The sequence below is a fragment of the Ruditapes philippinarum genome, unplaced genomic scaffold, assembly GCF_026571515.1.
Source record: "Ruditapes philippinarum isolate M1 unplaced genomic scaffold, ASM2657151v2 ctg2789_1_1_1_1, whole genome shotgun sequence".
Lineage (NCBI taxonomy): Eukaryota > Metazoa > Mollusca > Bivalvia > Venerida > Veneridae > Ruditapes > Ruditapes philippinarum.
In genome coordinates this window covers 2,936-20,803 of record NW_026858272.1, presented here as the reverse complement: position 1 = coordinate 20,803, position 17,868 = coordinate 2,936, and the positions used below count along the sequence as shown (strand labels likewise).

Genomic DNA, 17,868 nt, shown 5'->3' with positions numbered 1-17,868 from the left:
CTTTTTTACTTAATTGATTGAATTCGTTGAATAAAATATCATTATGACCGCAAATGGCTCGCACGATATAATTTTATTTAACAGTCTGTTTAAAGTAAAGTCGGTATATACGAGTACTCGTACCCCCCAACCAAAAATATCGGTGGAATGTGATAATTCAAGAGCGGTAAACCATGTAGTCATAGATACACTGTCACACAAGAGTGACCTCCCTTATATTTACCTGTGAAAAATGGCGGAAGTTTGTTTTGTTTACACTCTTTGCATCAGTTTAAAACGTGACAAAATGGTATTGAGCGTACCCTTTTAGAAGGATTGGACAATTTTAACACTCAAAGGTAACTATTTCTTTATGCCATAAACCTCATTCCAGTATACTTGTTATTAAAAAAGCAATCAATTTCACGTGATTTACCTGTAAAACTTACTGACTTATATAAAACATATAGGTATTAACACCTTTATTTCGTCCTCAGGTAAATACGTACTTAAAATGGCGAAGCTGTGTGTCAACAACGTGTAAGCGAGTGCTGTTAAATAAGAATTAATAATAACCGTTGTCTGAAGATAGTAATACTTGTTTGTAAACAGGATAATTGTGCATGTACTGTATAGTTCTGGCTTCCAAAACTTTATAAGGCACTTTTTGACATTTGAGCTATGTCACGACAAAACCAACATAGTGCGTTTGCGACCAGCATGGATCCACACCAGCCTGCGCACCCGCGCAGTCTGATCAGGATCCATGCTGTTCGCTTGCGAACCCTATAACAAGTAGAGAAGTGATACTTTTTACTGTGATAGCGAACAGCATGGATCCTGATCAGACTGCGCGGATGCGCAGGCTGGTCTGGATCCATGCTGGTCGCAAACCCATTATGTTGGTTTTGTCATGACACGGCTCATTTGTTACGAACCCTATAACAAGTAGAGAAGTGATAGCGAGCAGCATGGATCCTGATCAGAATGTGCGGATGCGCAGGCTGGTCTGGATCCATGCTGGTCGCAAACCCATTATGTTGGTTTTGTCATGACACGGCTCATTTGTTTTCCATCTGAAGGTTCACGTCATGTCATAGTTTATCAACGGTATGCTGAAGACCTTAAGCTAGTGCATGTACATTTTCATTGTAATTTTGTTTATTACTACATGTACTCATGGTATTATCCAGGACAATACAAAGCTCATACAATGTATATTTTAAAGTCAGTAATGACACGGAAGTAAGGTCAGTGGTAATGGTTAAACATTTGCAAAAGTACTCATTATAAAAGCACAGTACACGGTTAAAAGTCAGTGATAGTTACCGAAAGCTTTAAAAAGAATATACATGTAACTCAATGATTCAATTTAAAAATCATTCAAATAAATGATAACAAATATTTAAATGAAAAACTTAATACAGTACAAACAAAAGTAGATGCTACATCTATTTAAATTTGTAAATATAAACATGATATTGTTGAAGATTTAAAAAATGACATTGCTGACACGTTTTATCAACATCGCAAAGATAGGGAAATTGATAAAAACCATTGAACACATTTTAGGACGTTATCTGTAATGTATATCAAAATAAATGTTCATTTATACCTTTCTATTCAAATAAAAAGTCACTTTTGAATAATCAGATCTCGATCTTCTTGACAGTTTCATTTAGAGTTATATTGGACTCAAAATCCTGACATGTCCATCACAAATGTTAAGAATTGACAAACAGACAATTCAAATTGACCACTATATATAATTAACGTTACTAAGGTAGTGGAATATTAAGATATCAATTTAATTTTCACTTAACTATCTACTTAATATTAATTTAAATTAAATATCGACTCATATCTGTAAATTATTGACTAAACCTAAATATTTACCCATTTTAAACCACAATATTAACTATAATATTAAATTACTGTTTAACTCGAATATTCACTTAATTAAGTATCAAAACAGCAAAATATCTAATAAGATAGCAGCTAGGTATCAAATTAAATATCAGCTAAATGTCAAATTGAATATCAGCTAAATATCAAATTAAATATCAACTTTGTTATGTATCATCTTAAATATCAACGTCAATGAATAAATTTCGTACTGTGTGTCTAATTTACATATTGCTTGTCGCCCCCCCGGTCTCTTCTCCAGTCTCTCCCGGGGCGTGCACGTCGCGGGGAAGGCACTCGGCAGGTCAAGGTCAATCAGTCTGAAGTAACAGGGGTGGCTGTTTTACCTGTCGTGATTAACTCTGGAGGCCCTGCAGATACTACATGTATCTCATATGGTGCATTGTATTATCCAGGACAATACAAAGCTCATACAATGTATATTTGAAAGTCAGTAATGGCACGGAAGTAAGGTCCGTGGTAATGGTTTAAACATTTGCAAAAGTTCTCATTATAATAGCACAGTATACGGTAAAAGTCAGTGATAGTTACCATAAGCTTTAAAAAGAATATAACTCAATGATTCAATTTAAAAATCATTCAAATAAATGATAACAAATATCTAAATGAAAAACTTAATACAGTACAAACTAAAAGCATATGCTATATCTACATTTGTATTTAAATTTGTAAATATAAACATGCTATTGTTGAAGGTTTAAAAAATGACATTGCTGACACGTTTGGTCAACATCGCAAAGATAGGGAAATTGATAAAAACCTTTGAACACATTTTAGGACGTTATCTGTAATGTATATCAAAATAAATGTTCATTTATACCTTTCTATTTAAATGAAAAGTCCATTATTAGATCTGTTCTTGACAGTGTCATTTAAATGAGTAAGTTTGATTTATACTGGACTTAAATTTCTGACATGTGACTGTCCATTACAAATGTTAAAAAACAAATAATTCAAATTGACCACTAAAGAATCTCTTATGAATATAATTAACGTTACTAAGGTAGTATACGAGTATACATGCATATACATTCCAGCGTATACCTAAAACTCGAACATTCAATTAAGTATAAAAACAGCAAAATATCTAATGAGATAGCAGCTAGGTATCAAATTAAATATCAGCTAAATGTCAAATTGAATATCAGCTAAATATCAAATTAAATATCAACTTTGTTATGTATCATCTTAAATATCAACGTCAATGAATAAATTTCGTACTGTGTGTCTACAAGGCAAACAACATACGCACTATTATATAAGAAAATACACGTATTGTGCTTTGTTTTGTTGGAAAAGTGTTTTGCTGCATACATGTACAGTTATAAATATACAGCAGCAGATGTATTTTTACATCATTTACCGATAATTAAGGCACAATAAAGTCATCAATATTTATAAGGCTTCGTCTTGGCTTATTCTAGTCTATAATGTTAGACAAGTTTACTCTTTATGGTAATTTCTGTCTACGTTTGATTTTAGATAGCGTTTAACGACAACTGAAACGAGTGTAATCAATTTTGCTTTTAAAGCTACATGCATATAAATGGGTAAACAGATAATCATAGTGTAGAATGTTAAATTAATAGTTTGAGATATAATATAAATATTCACAAACGAAGTGACACTTGTTTACTCCAAATATGACAAAATTGCTTTTTAAAGCCGTATTTATACCCTGTAAATGCTCATCTATTTTATGGGACCAAGGGCTATATGTATTGTTGAATATCTTAAGGTTTAATTAATTTTGAGAGGTAAGAACCTCTAGCTTGGTTAAATCATTTTATCTTTACACATAATAAAAATTTACTCGTTAATTTAAAAAAAAAATCATAATGGATTAAAGGCCCATTACGTCCCAAAAATGCTACTATTTTCATTTATGCAAAAACTGTTGAGTTTTCACATGTCTTGTTACATTGTCCGAAAAAGTACTCGTTAAACATAGAGCTGACCCATCTATAAAAAAAAACAATCGTTACTAATCGATTCAGTTTGAAAATAATGAAAACCGGGATAATCCTATACAAATTTTGATGTGAAAAATTACAATAATTAGGGAACAAATATACTTTTTCTGGTTGGGAATGCGACCCAATGCCGGCCCTTAATAGGCCTAAAAAATTACTGTGTAGTGATCCAGTATTTTGTTTGGTAGTTGCTTACATTTTGCGTCCAGATGACAAATTATTTCATATTCAGCGCTGCTTTCTTCCGTTGATAAGCCTTAAATCCATAATTTTCAAGATTTTTCAAGATTTTATTATTCACTCAATACACAATACATGTAAATATGAGGTAAATAACAAATTACAAATGTTAACGAGGTTAATAGTATGTAACTCACACATCTTACAATATTCTTTTAACATAGACAGGAGAAAGTTTTACATTCATACAAAATAAAATGAATTATTTCAAAAATATTTATCAAAGTTTAATATAATAATTCAGTTCAATATTTTTCTAAGATTATTTTTATAAACATGCAAAGTTTTTTATATATCACATAATTTGAGGGGTCAGTGTTCATTAATTTATCAAACTTTATTATATTTGGATTTCTATAATAGATTTCAGAGATATATTTTTTCTATCCGTGTTAAGATTTGGGCATTCTAATAGAAAATGAAATTCGTCGCCTATGTTATGATTGCAGAGAGTGCATTTTCTCTGTTCTAAAGGGATTCTATGCCAGTTTCCAGTTTCGACCGGTAGTTTATGATTTCTGGTTCTGAATTTGATCATATATTTTAAATATTTGGAAGGTGTTTCACTAAGATATTTCTCAATTTCAAATTTTCTTTTAAAAATACAATAATTTTTGCAATTAGATGTGTTTTCTAGACCTGAGTACCACTGATTTATGAATATATCTGATAATTTTTGTTTTAACTGATTTAACCAGCCAATTTACGTTAGGAAATTCATGACTCATCCAAATATTAGCCATTCCACATTCTATAAAAATATCTTTTATGCAAGTTATCCATTTGAAATTGAAATTTGAGTGACTATTTTTAAAATTACTCAATGCAACTGCATATATTTCTGTTGTAAGCTTTTTGTAATTTGTTACAATTAGTTTTGCCCAAAATGAAATCATCCTTGCTTTAATTTCTATTGATAACGGTTTGGTACCAGTTTCACCATAAACAATTATATTTGAGGTATTTTTCTTAAGACATAAAATATGTTTTAAAAACTTAAGTTGCACTCTTTCAACAATGTCTAAATTTCCAAATCCCCAGATTTCACAACCATATAAAAGTATAGGTTTAACCATTTTATAATTGAAACTGTATTTAACACCTGTGTTTGTCCTTCTTCAGAAAAAAATCATTTCTGAGGCATAATGCTTGAATACTCAAAAAGCCATTTTTTATTGCATGTGCCAATGGAGATGAAGCCAGGTTCACTAGCATCGTATATATATAAACGAAATAACTGTATTCTGTCTTGCGAGCCTATACAATTTAATGTGTACCCTGTCTTAATTGCGAGTACATGCACATGTTACTTCCGATCATTGTATCCTAATTGGGAGCCTATATATTTTAACTCGAACCTTTCTTGTGATAATAGGAAGTAAACTTATTTAAATACTGTGTTGAAGGTCACGTTTGCATCCGCTTAGCAAACATAAATATACACATGATATTATAGATAAATTCGGAACCTTTTTAGCAAATCTACAATTAACGTTTGAAGCAATAGAAGAAAAAAAATAATAAAAGTAATTTTGCAGACGATAAAATGTGTAAATCAACAAACGCGCGCGTGTTTACAGTATCCGCTTCCTGCGAAATTATACACGAGTCATTTCTTAATTAGACACGACTTTGTTTAAGTAATGTTTGTTTTAGCTATTCCAGCAAAACATGGAACATGTCTCATTTTTTCTTTACAAATGGCCCATTTGATATATTGTAGAACTTTGTTCCTTTTTTTTCAAAGATTTGGGATTAAGTGGTAGTGTATTTACTTCTGATTACATGCATAATTATGTGTTCTACATAAATATTATGATTGTTTTGCGGTTGTAATAAGAGGCTTTATACTGCGTTTAACTCATAACTGATATTGTTTTATTTTGCGTTATTTTAATGTACCGCAAACCATATTGACGCTTAATGAATGAAAATTGTACGTTGGCCTAAAACTGACAAGAAATCAAACAACAACAAACAAAAAACTAAAATATGTTGTTTTTTTACTCAAATTAATTTCAATAGTTTCAGAAAAGCAAAAACGGATTTATTGATACAACAAATCGAGTTTAAATCATATATCTCTAAAACATCGTATATTGAAATTCAAAACGAAGAACGTACTCTATGAAAGAAGAAAAAAACACGAACATTCTGTGTCGTTTCGTAGCTAGTAACTATTTACAGTATTAAACAACAGGTTATAATTATAATACTTCTTAACGGAACCAAAAGTGATTAACCTTTGCCAGGCCAGTCGGCGCAACCTTGCTGTTTGACCAGGCCCTGTACTACTGGTACCTCAAGTTTTCTATTTTCATATTGAATTTCCTTAAACTCTAAATGAACTGACGGGCAATTCCATTACACAAATTCAGTAGGTTAATTCAAATTACGAAAGATTATTTTATCGTTTTATCGTTATCATAAACATAAACTTTATGATAAATATATATACTATTATAATCCATCCTCTATTATTTGCAGAGATCCCGGGTTCATCGGGGGAATTCGTTGAATACAGAGATCTGCGCGCATTGCATGCGAAGAAATCGTCAACTGCAAATAAAGCACGAATTGTATTTCATAATAGCGGTTGCATACGCGGATGTTTTTTTCCCCGCTGAAATCAATTTTCTGGGAGCGATTTGTGACAGAAAATCAGAGATGATTTAGATAAGATTAATATTTGGCGTTTCAAGAGAAGTTTTGATCAATACGCCTTTCTAAAATGCTGGGAGTTTAACCAGTCTTGAAGAAGAAAGATCGAAATAAACCCATTTATGAAATTACTGCTGTTAAAACTGAAAGGGAAGTCAGCATTTTTTATACAATTTGAATGTCAAGTATTTGAACAAGTGTCGCTTAAATTATCACACTGGGGGACTGGCATTTTTGTGTGAAAGTTTGTATTCAAGTACACCGTTATGTAATATTTAATCGAACAATTTTGTTCTGGATTTAAAAGTGACAATGCATATTTGAGAGGGATCCGCGCTACGATTATTAATGATCTTAGATGGAGAGTTCGAAATGCCGAACGATGTAAATATTATAATGGAGCCAGTTAGCTAAAGTGCCGTTCAAGATAGCTTAAAATCGTGGATATTTACATATTGACTTTTCCATGATGAATGGACTTATTTTCTTTTATTGTCTGTCGATATTTTCAATGTCTTAAAGCAACAGACAACGGGATAAACTATTAGGAGTCCAAGTGAAAAAGGGAGTAAAAAATTGTGATATTTGATAGAGAACCGGAAATGGAAAACTGACAATTTATTATACAAAAATGAATGAAACATTCACATAAGAAACTGTAACGTGAGTTATTTTAATGACTATTTCTCACAGTCATTGAAATGTGAATTAGATTGTGATGCTGTGAAGAGGTGAAAGTTGAAAAAAGCTTGCCAGAACTTTTTTTAGTGAAGAATCGAGTGAAATATACAATGTTATTGAAGAAGATGTCAGTTTTGTGCAACCGACGCGTGTTAATGTTATTGTTTTATTTTCACCTTGTTCTGCTTGGCGTTATTTTAATTGTAGCATACGATATTAACGTGTCACCAAAAGAGACTCAGTATTTGAAGGCCTACAATCGGTGGAGAGCCATCAGAGAAAATTTCGATTCCTACCATGAAGCGCGTGCAAAACAGGACGGTCGTCTGCAAATGCGCGGACGACAAATGGACGCCGTGGCGGGATTTGATTTCTTACGCGATAACAACAAGAGAAGAAGCAATTTGACAATATCAAACGGTGTTCATCAACAAGTGTTCGCATCAAGTTTAGAAAATCCTTTAAAATTTATACCGAAAGTGCCGGAATATTCCGCTTCGGATATTGTGCCATATTTATCCGATAATATTACTAAGAAATATTTAGAACTTCCACGGACTATTTATACGTATAAAATTGTTATACTGACTCCAGTGTGCGACGTTGCCCACGTGCTAGACAATTACATGAAACAGTTGGCAAAGTTAAGTTATCCCCACAATTTATTATCAGTTTATTTTGGCGAAGATAGCAGCACCGATCGTACCTTTGATATGGCGACTTTAATAGCAGACGATCTCAAGACTAATTATGGTTTTCATGACGCCGCGGCATATCATTTTAATGCTTCCGGTGGCGTCCATGGTCCTTGGGGAGAAGTGCACTCAAGGTCAAGTCAGTACGAACGTCGCGCGCATCTAGCTGTTTCAAGAAATACGCTCTTGAAAGTTGGTCTGAAACATGGTGAATTTGATTACGTTTTGTGGATAGATAGTGACATCAAACAACTTCCGGTCGATCTTATACAACAGCTAATATATGCAAAAAGTGACGTAGTTGTTCCTTCTTGTTTGTTTGAAAGCGGTGACTTGAAACGAACGTTTGATAAAAATTCTTGGCGGGAAACGCCCGCGTCTATCGAGGACCAGGAACATCTTCCAAAAGACATACTAATTGTTGAAGGGTACAGCACAACGCGGAGGATATACTTGCCCGATTTGAAAGCGGAGGGAAGAGTTGTTCGTCTGGATGGTGTAGGGGGATGTGCCTTATTGATTAAAGCAAATTGTCATAGACGGGGACTCATGTTTCCGGAGAAAATATACAGTAATCATATAGAGACTGAGGGTTTGGCTAAAATGGCCGACCATATGGGATTTACCGTGGTAGGAGTGCCATTCGTTGAGGTCTTTCATAATTAATTTTATGCAATAGTACATTTTATACATTCCACTAAGTCAAACATTGTTATTTTTTACGAAAATGGAAAGCTTTTGCACTCACTAATGAATTACACTAAAATAACACTGATATGATTTATATATTTTTTTACTCAGAGTCTCCAAGACATGTATTATTTCCGCACTAGTTTTCATATATTCATATACATTAATTAGTAACTTCTGGATTTCCTTTCAGAGCAAATATTTGCTTTTGTTTGTAATCTCAGTATACCCACCCACTTTCAGGTGATCACGATATCAGTATTGAACTTAATTTGTGTATTCTAAATATACGGAAACTTTAAAATGTCTGGGTTTTCCCGTGATCGCTACATGGCCAATGGTTTGAGATATTAATTTGACCGTATTTTGCGCATGCCTTATGTTAATAATAGTACAATATTTTAGAGTTGTTTTTTTGTTCTATATTTGTTGTTGTTTTTGTCAGCAATGCAAAGTTACAGTGATAAAATATCACAACTTCCGCAGCGTAATTCATGAATTATTTATATAATATTCATGCGAATTGCCATTTGGAATTGCCCCATCTGTCAGCTGCGCAAGTGATCTCAATAAAATGTAATTATTCCATTAACAGCGAAATGTTTTTGCAGCGCCTTTAAGTGACATTATGCTGTTTTTCGCTGTCAAGTTGAGTTGAACATATTTTAAGAGATTGACAATTATCGTCCTGATCGACCAGTTATTGATAATGAAAAATGTTTATGATAAAATATAAAAACTCCCTTAATTATAAAAAATACTACCCCATTCTTTTGAAAAATTGAAAGTTACCAATACATTCCGAACAATAGTTACAGAAACGTCCGTCGGTCAAATCGGTCATTTCAATTCGGTTATTTTTGCATTGTTAAATATAAAATTGAACACAATTTTGGCAAAATCTGAACTGGGTTTAAAAATGATTTTCAGCATATTTGCACGCGTAAATTTTCAATAGGACTCGTGGTTTCGAAGTTATTTTATTGATATACTTTACAGACTTACGACGATAACCTTTTTATACGGTAAAAGCTTCTTTTTATACGGTATTAGCCTCTTTTTTACGATAATAGCCTCTTTTTATACGGCTAACACCTCTTTTTTTGTTAAAAAGATGTCTTGCTATTTTTAAAAATATGCAGGATTTTGGTGCCATTGATTTCTCAGTTGGTCTTAAGAAGTTTATTGCGTGCCTACCTACCTCACTTGCGTGCCGACCTCACTAGCGTGCCAACCTCGCTTCCGTGTCGGTAATAAAATCACATCTGCTACCCCTGGTTGTTGTTTTTTAGGGGAAGATAATTATGTACTTGAAAAGAAACATTCCTAAAAATTGTCACAATTCCAAAATATTCTCATACTTGCCTTTTATGTGTTTGAGTGTTATTTTGTATCTTTATTGTTAAGTTGATGATAAACATTCATGTATGGTAATTTTAATTGATGCGGTTAGATTCTGCTTATTAATACATATTTAATACATAATTATTATATTTTTTTTTTTAAATATGTACTTTAAATTTTAGTATATTGTCAGTTTTGATATGTTATATAAATATGTGTAAATATGTTATATATGAGGAATTTATATGAGTGTTCAAGAAAGTGTCGTAGGATTTACTAACTATCAGATAAATTATATGTGAACATGAAATCTTGAGTGTTTTTTTACTTTTTTTAAATTCCCATTATGCAAAAAATAATGCTTACAATGGAAACTTTCTAATCCGCACATATTATAGATTATCAAGAAAATGAACACCGATTAGTTAGCAAAATAAAAAAAATACGAAAGACCCCTTAACAAATTAAACGGTACAATTTTTGTCGAACCAATTTATAACGACCGATTTTCGTTAAATGTAAGATATCTTTGAGGACAGGTGGTTTCTCATTACAATTGATTATTTTCCACTTACATGTATCTTGTTTAAAACGAGAATAGATTCTGGCCTTTATTGCCAGTTTTACATACATGTATAGCTCCCGGTCATTATCCGAAGGTGGTTTTTAGGACAGGTTTTACAGTACAAGTATATAATGTATCTTGTAAAATAAAATTAGATGCATTTGTCATATTTTTACATAAATACAGCCATAACGATCAAGAAAGGACGTAACAGAGTCGAAATATTCATAAACAGTAAGCAAGATTTACCCCCCTTCCAATAATTTACTTGAAATGCGACATGGCACAATCCCAGCGTCGAAGTTTCCCGTATTTGATTTAGATCCGGAATGAAATTAAATAAAACATTGTATGGGAATGCGGAAAATTTAAGTTTATGATTGGCTGAACGAATGAATTGAGCAAATAAATGAATAAATGCACGAACGAACGAGAAAGAAAAAAATTCAAATAGTATTCTAACATTCATGTTACACACGTCCGACTGTTTCGGTCAATCACTTACTCGTCCAAAATCATCTCAAAACTTCTTACATTTAACTTTTCCGCATTCCCATAAACCGTTAATATTTTTTCCATTACAAAATAGCTTCCAATTTCACGCGTTCTGTTTAGTCCCCTCCCCAAAAATACAAAATGCATTGTCTGCCGATAATGTTTCCATGGAGACATCACGTTAATTTGTTATATAATACTTGTATGTTGCCATAAAAATAAGTTGATATTCAATTTATAACATCTGTTTGTTGTACAAATATATCCGAGATCAATCTACGGCAACATTTAACTCAGATGCGCATGCGCAAGTGTTATCTGCATTTTTATAAGAGTCTATATCAACATGAAAATAAATACTTCCGACTTCCCTTCGTGGCGTGCACGTCGCTCGGAAGGCATAGGTCACACCAGATGGGTGACCTAGTTAGGTCACTTAGCTGGTATGACCTAACCAATGACGAAGGGTGTGGCCCTAAAGAGAGCTGCTGCTCCCGGAAGAGGTGCCTTTCCTCTATTGTCAACCTTTGTTCAAGAAGCGAGGAATTGGGTCCTAGAGAAGGTCTACGACGATCGACAGCTTGAAAAGACCTCCGTGTTATCTGCATTTTTATAAGAGTCTATATCAACATGAAAATAAATACTTCCGACTTCCCTTCGTGGCGTGCACGTCGCTCGGAAGGCATAGGTCACACCAGATGGGTGACCTAGTTAGGTCACTTAGCTGGTGTGACCTAACCAATGACGAAGGGTGTGGCCCTAAAGAGAGCTGCTGCTCCCGGAAGAGGTGCCTTTCCTCTATTGTCAACCTTTGTTCAAGAAGCGAGGAATTGGGTCCTAGAGAAGGTCTACGACGATCGACAGCTTGAAAAGACCTCCGTCGCGGCTCTACGACATCGACGACGTTGCAGGCGAATAAGTCCTCCGTTGCAGGCTCTACGTTACCAGCAATCGTAATAGAGGCCGACTAGTCTGGGACATATGGGAAACCGGCGCCCAGTAAAAATAAAACCTAAAACAACAACAACAACAAAATAAATACGTACTCTTATTGGCCGCCGTACAGTGACCTACTTTTGGCTCAAAATACATATCCTCTGCTCGTGGAAATTGCATGGATGTAGATTGACAGTAATTTGTGCTTCAAAATTAACCCTTATGGCACGACTGGTGACCTGGCCGAGGGTCCGTACTCGACAGCGACATCAGCTTTTTTGTGCCCCTAACGGGCGGTTGTCCCTCTGCTGGATTCGAACCCAAGAGAAGCAAGTGTTTCAAACCAATCGACCTGACCACATGATCACGGAGTTCCTCTCAGTCGAGATGGTCTTTTTCAAATTTCACATTACAAAACATAGTGATATTTTTATTTATTACCCTCACTATATACGACAGACAGGAAAACAAGTAAAAAACAATGGCCCTGATCTAAATCATTTAAACATACATACGTTTATACATACGGTTTTGCTTCAACCTCTCTTGCTTGCGCATGCGTTTACTATTACTTCCGTTGCTGAGGTTAAAACGTCTATACCTATCGCTTTGTTATAATCATACATTATTTTACACTATTAAATCAAAAATTTAACAAGTTATAATCCGTACTGCTAGTGTTCAACTTCTTTTAGGCATCAGGTTATGTTTCATACACTCTTAAATTAAAAGACCACCACGACTTATTCAACCTGAATATTTGATTAAACGATTTACTACTTAATTATATACACTAGTACATTGTGTATGCCAATATTGTCAAAATAGAATTCTAAATCCAAATGTATTAGAAAGACCCATTTGATAAATGAATTACTTTAGTATGGACATAAGCCCAATGCTTGGCGCTTCCGTGGCCGACTAGATATGGTTGTTGACTTCAAACCACTTTCTCCTCATCGCTGTAGGGTCGAATCGCGCCAGGAACTTTTGATTCTTGCATGTTAGCAAGCTTACAGAACGATGGTTCTACTCATGTGCCCGTTAATAACTGAAATAATGCACTGAGGGGGACAACAGAGGTCTTCAAAGAAAAGCTTAATGCTTACCTGCAATGAACGCACTATCATTAAGAAATTTCTTTATTGCATTAACTCATTAACAAGTTACGTTTAAAACGTCTAAATATCAGTCTTCATCTTTCTTATATTGCACACAAATAGCTAATAGACTTACCCTTATGCACACTCGCACGGTTTAAATTTGATATTTTCAGATGGCCCCATTGCGCCACCATACCAATCTTACTCTGTTCTGACAACAACTGTTTTTGCCTGTTATATATAATCTAAATTCGTCGTGCTTTGCATACATTATTCTATATTCATGTAGTCATAAGTTAAACATCATTTTAGCATGCATTTGTCACGATTTCAAACTGCGTATTACGTATGCCCATTTATAATTTTTGCTCTGGGTTTCATATTTTGTCTAGACTAAAGTTAATATGCATTTATATTATAATATATAATGTATGACAATGACCTTGTTGTTTCTTTTGTTTATAAAATTGCCTTTTTGTTCATTATCATGAAACTGAATTAGTATGCATTTTATAAGTAGGTTACTTAAGTAATGATTTCGTATTTCGTAAAAAAATCCTATTAAAAGTTATTAACCTCAAATAAAGATCACCTGCAATAAAATGGTGTCTTTTATCTCGAGTCACGCATAGTATACGACTCTGTCAAGAATTAAATAAATAAAAAAAGACATTTTATTTCTTTCGCGTCTGCGTGCGTGTGTACGTGTGTGAAACTTTAACAGAAACCTGGTAAGTAACCATTACCTTCAATTTAAGGCAAAATACACACCTTAGTTTTGACAAAATTGTACCACAATTTAGAGGAAAAAGTTTGGTTTAGTTTTTGTACCACCCCACAGCATTTTTCCTTCACCTTCTTAGTAAACAGGTCTGATTTTCCCTTTCATGTAATATTAGTATTTATCACACACCCGTGCCGATTTTGCGACTCCGTAAATATGGTATTGCACGGCCGTGCATATATTTTGACGGGACGTCATTAGCGTATACAAACATAGTGTAAAGACGCGCTAAAGGTTAGCGTTATACTAAAGGCGCGTCAATGAAAAATGACTCTTATTTCACTTTAAACTGTCTTTATTTTGGGTATGTGATAAATAGAATATTAAATTCGTGTAAGTTCATTACTGAATTTATTACACTCGTTGAATAAAATAATATTATGCTCGCCAGAGGCTCGCATAATAAAATTTTATCCAACTCGTGCAATAAATTCAGTATTAAACTTACACTCATTCAATATCCTCTATTTATGAATCACTTCTTATAACGCTATTAAGTAGAGCATTTAAGAACCGTCTCTTTTTCCTTAATTTTTCAGGTACATGTAGTGCACTCTCTTGCGGATCGCTCTTGCTACAGGATCCCGTAGGTGGCCATTTGTCACAAGTTTGACTGTATATAACTTAAAGTTAACGTCTGAATCAAATACATGTATTTACTTATTTTCCTGATCGCATAAACTTACATTACCTTCAACGCCGCTTTGAACATCAAACCCATTTAATACGAAGCTAGAAAATAAAGACAGAATATAAGAAAATAAGATAGAATATAAGTGTAAATACATTTGAGCCATGCCATGAACAAACCAACATAATGGGTTTGCGACCAGCATGGATCCAGACCAGCCTGCGCATCCGCGCAGTCTGATGAGGATCCATGCTGTTCGCTGACAAACAGTATAACAAGTAGAAAAACTGATAGCTCTGATCAGACTGGGCGGGTGCGCAGGCTGGTCTGGGTCCATGCTGGTCGCAAACCCATTATGTTGGTTTTGTCATGGCACGGCTCATTTTAATTCTGAAAGTGACAATTGACTGCCACATATAACATAAAGACATTAAATTACTTAAATACTTATTATGTAAATGATATGACTTTATAACACAGTATTTGTCGCAATATGGAATTCAATTCTGATAAATTAATGGTCGTTTGCTTCCCCGCCACATATATCATAATTATATTTTAGGTTAAAATATGTGTACGAATACTGTAATAAAATAATTATATAAAAAGTGTTATTTGTCATATGTTTTGTAGTCAGACGTTGCAGCATTTCATGGGAACTTGGCTGATATTTTTTGTCGTTGTTGTTGTTGTTGTTGTTTGAATGCAATATTAAAAGATGAGCTATCATTTGCAACTACCAGTAACATGTACCAGTCCCGACTCCACCTCCTGGAATTTGATATAAGGGTGGATAAAATTTCAAATGGGAACAAGGACGTTTTTAAAGAGATGATTTTTTATATTTTTTACATATTTTGAGATATATCAATTTTTTCATTACGTATCAAGACGTATTAATGGTTGTAATACATTCTATGAACAGCTGAACTGTTACAATGCTGACAAAATGATTATATTAATTTTATGTTATAGAATATGTAATGTTTATTGTAGTATAAGACTTATCATAACTATTGGTGGCGTGATATATGCATTGTAATACATTCGTGATATTTTCGCGGCGACATGAAAAACATACAAATATCCAAGCACATCGTATTACAGGAATTTTTCTGTAATTTCGCGTTCACTGTTTGTTGTCTCGCATTGCACGTAATACTTCAATTCGTACACTAGTTTAGGTTGTCGTGTCGCCTTTTCTGCTTCATGTGCGTAATTCACAATATTTCGGCTCATTCGTCGGAACCCCACGGTACATCATTTTCGTGATATTAAATTCGATACATGTAGTACGGGTTAATAAATAGCCCTGGGGTTACCGAGATGGTTTTTCGACCTTGCTAGGGTCGATTATGTCCTGATTCGTATTATTGTCTTTTGTATTTCCTCCGCCCCCTCCCTCCTCCTCCGCCCATAAAGGACATTTTTTCATGACTCGTGCGGGTCGGGTTTTTGTCTATTTGTTCATGCTAATTATGACATGGCAATATTCTATCATCTCGGGACACTATAGCAAACAATTTAATGTAGAAATGCTTTTATTTTCACAACCTGGTCGTTCTGTTATGATTGATGATAATTTGTATTTATGCATATGTAAATCTGACAAAAGTTCAGATCTACTTAAGTTATTACTTTCATCTAGATCTGATTGCCACCGTATTTGTTTCGCTTTCATTCCCAAGAAAGCTATTTTTAGCCATGCAATCAAACCTTCCTTTACAGATAGGCATTAGACGAAAAATCAAAATATCGCTGTGCGTGAAGTAAAACAAATTGTCGAAACCGCATTGCTTTCAAAATTGTGAAAACTCGCCGATGATTGGCTGTTTGAAAGGTCACGAGAAGGTGGCCTCCTATTGGTGTTCGTCAGATCCTTATGCGTAGCGTTAATAAGGAGTTGATTTTAATCAGATTGTGCAAATGTTTTCATTTTCCTCGATTTAATTCTATATATTTTTGTCTCGCTTTGGTTTCATATTGTTTATATTCTATCGATTTGTTTTTCGTATTGTTTCGATTTGTTTTCATATTTTCTTGATTTGTTTTTATATCACGATTAAAAGCGTCGTTTGATTTTTACATGTTACCCAGCTGTGAACAGACAAGCTTTCATGCGTCTTATAGCGTAGCTAAAACATAAATACAAACGTTATCAAGCATATATCGGGAACAAACATTAAGATGAAACACATTGCACGTTATTCAGGGTTATTGTAAAACATGCAAACGCGGCATTCGGAACACATCTGGTATCATTGTACATCAATACATGCGCAATGATAAATGAGTAACATATTTATCATTGATATACAGGCAGAATATGTCTCTTGTTATTCCAACAGATCTCTCACTCTCGTGATAGCATGCCTAATCATTATAATATTAAGTTCTCATGTATGTGAGGCAGATTTCGGAGCCGCTTTACAGCTCTGTTTGTTATATATATATACATGATTAATTGTTTAATAAATTTTATGAAAAACAAAAATCAATATTGATAAAACTGAATGTTTGTTTAGAATAGAATAATTATTCAAATGACTGCTGACTATTCTATTGTTTTTATTTGTTGAAGAAAATTTACTTTACAGAATTTAATATCATTGATATGACTAAAAAAGATCGATTCATTATTTATTAGAGACATTAAAAGTATGTTCGAGCTTATTTTATATATTCACCCATGAATGTTTTGTCCAAGTTTGTGACAAAAAACAAAACAAAAAACAAAAAACACACACATGGTGCCATAGACTTTGCTTGCATCTTTGTATTCCACTTATCTCTACTTCAAAGACTCTTATTTTGATCGATTTCTCTACTGTATAAGATAAGTCAAAGGTTTGATTTCATGATATTTGAGTTTATTTGTTTGTTTTTCATTTTCCAATAAATCTGGTTAATGTTCTTCGTTTTTTAATTCAGTGTGCCTTTTAGCTTAATTATGATATTATGATAAATTTGTTGTTTATTTTATTTATGATTAAAGGGAAAAACACAGCTTTTTAAACATCAATACAAGTTAAAACAAACAACAAACAAACTATATGTTTACTCAGTTTAGGTAACCACATACAGAGATATTTGTTCCATAGTACTGAAGCGAAGAGAAGTGCCGCGCAGTATAACATTAAACCAATATCTGTCACTTCTCCAAAT

The 17,868-nt window shown here is 33.6% G+C and overlaps 1 protein-coding gene across 1 annotated transcript; it reads left to right on the top strand.

Annotated features, from left to right (window-relative positions):
• The first annotated feature begins 230 nt into the window (after positions 1-230).
• LOC132752629 (uncharacterized) lies at positions 231-9,517 on the top strand. The gene is made up of 2 exons (XM_060742968.1): positions 231-338; positions 6,606-9,517. Exon 2 carries the CDS (start codon positions 7,571-7,573, stop codon positions 8,819-8,821), a length of 1,251 nt encoding a protein of 416 aa, XP_060598951.1. The 5' UTR covers positions 231-338; positions 6,606-7,570; the 3' UTR covers positions 8,822-9,517.
• Positions 9,518-17,868: the final 8,351 nt, after the last annotated feature.

Bases quoted from the DNA above. Each gene is read 5' to 3' on its own strand.
- LOC132752629 (XM_060742968.1), top strand. From the start codon at position 7,571: ATGTTATTGAAGAAGATGTCAGTTTTGTGCAACCGACGCGTGTTAATG.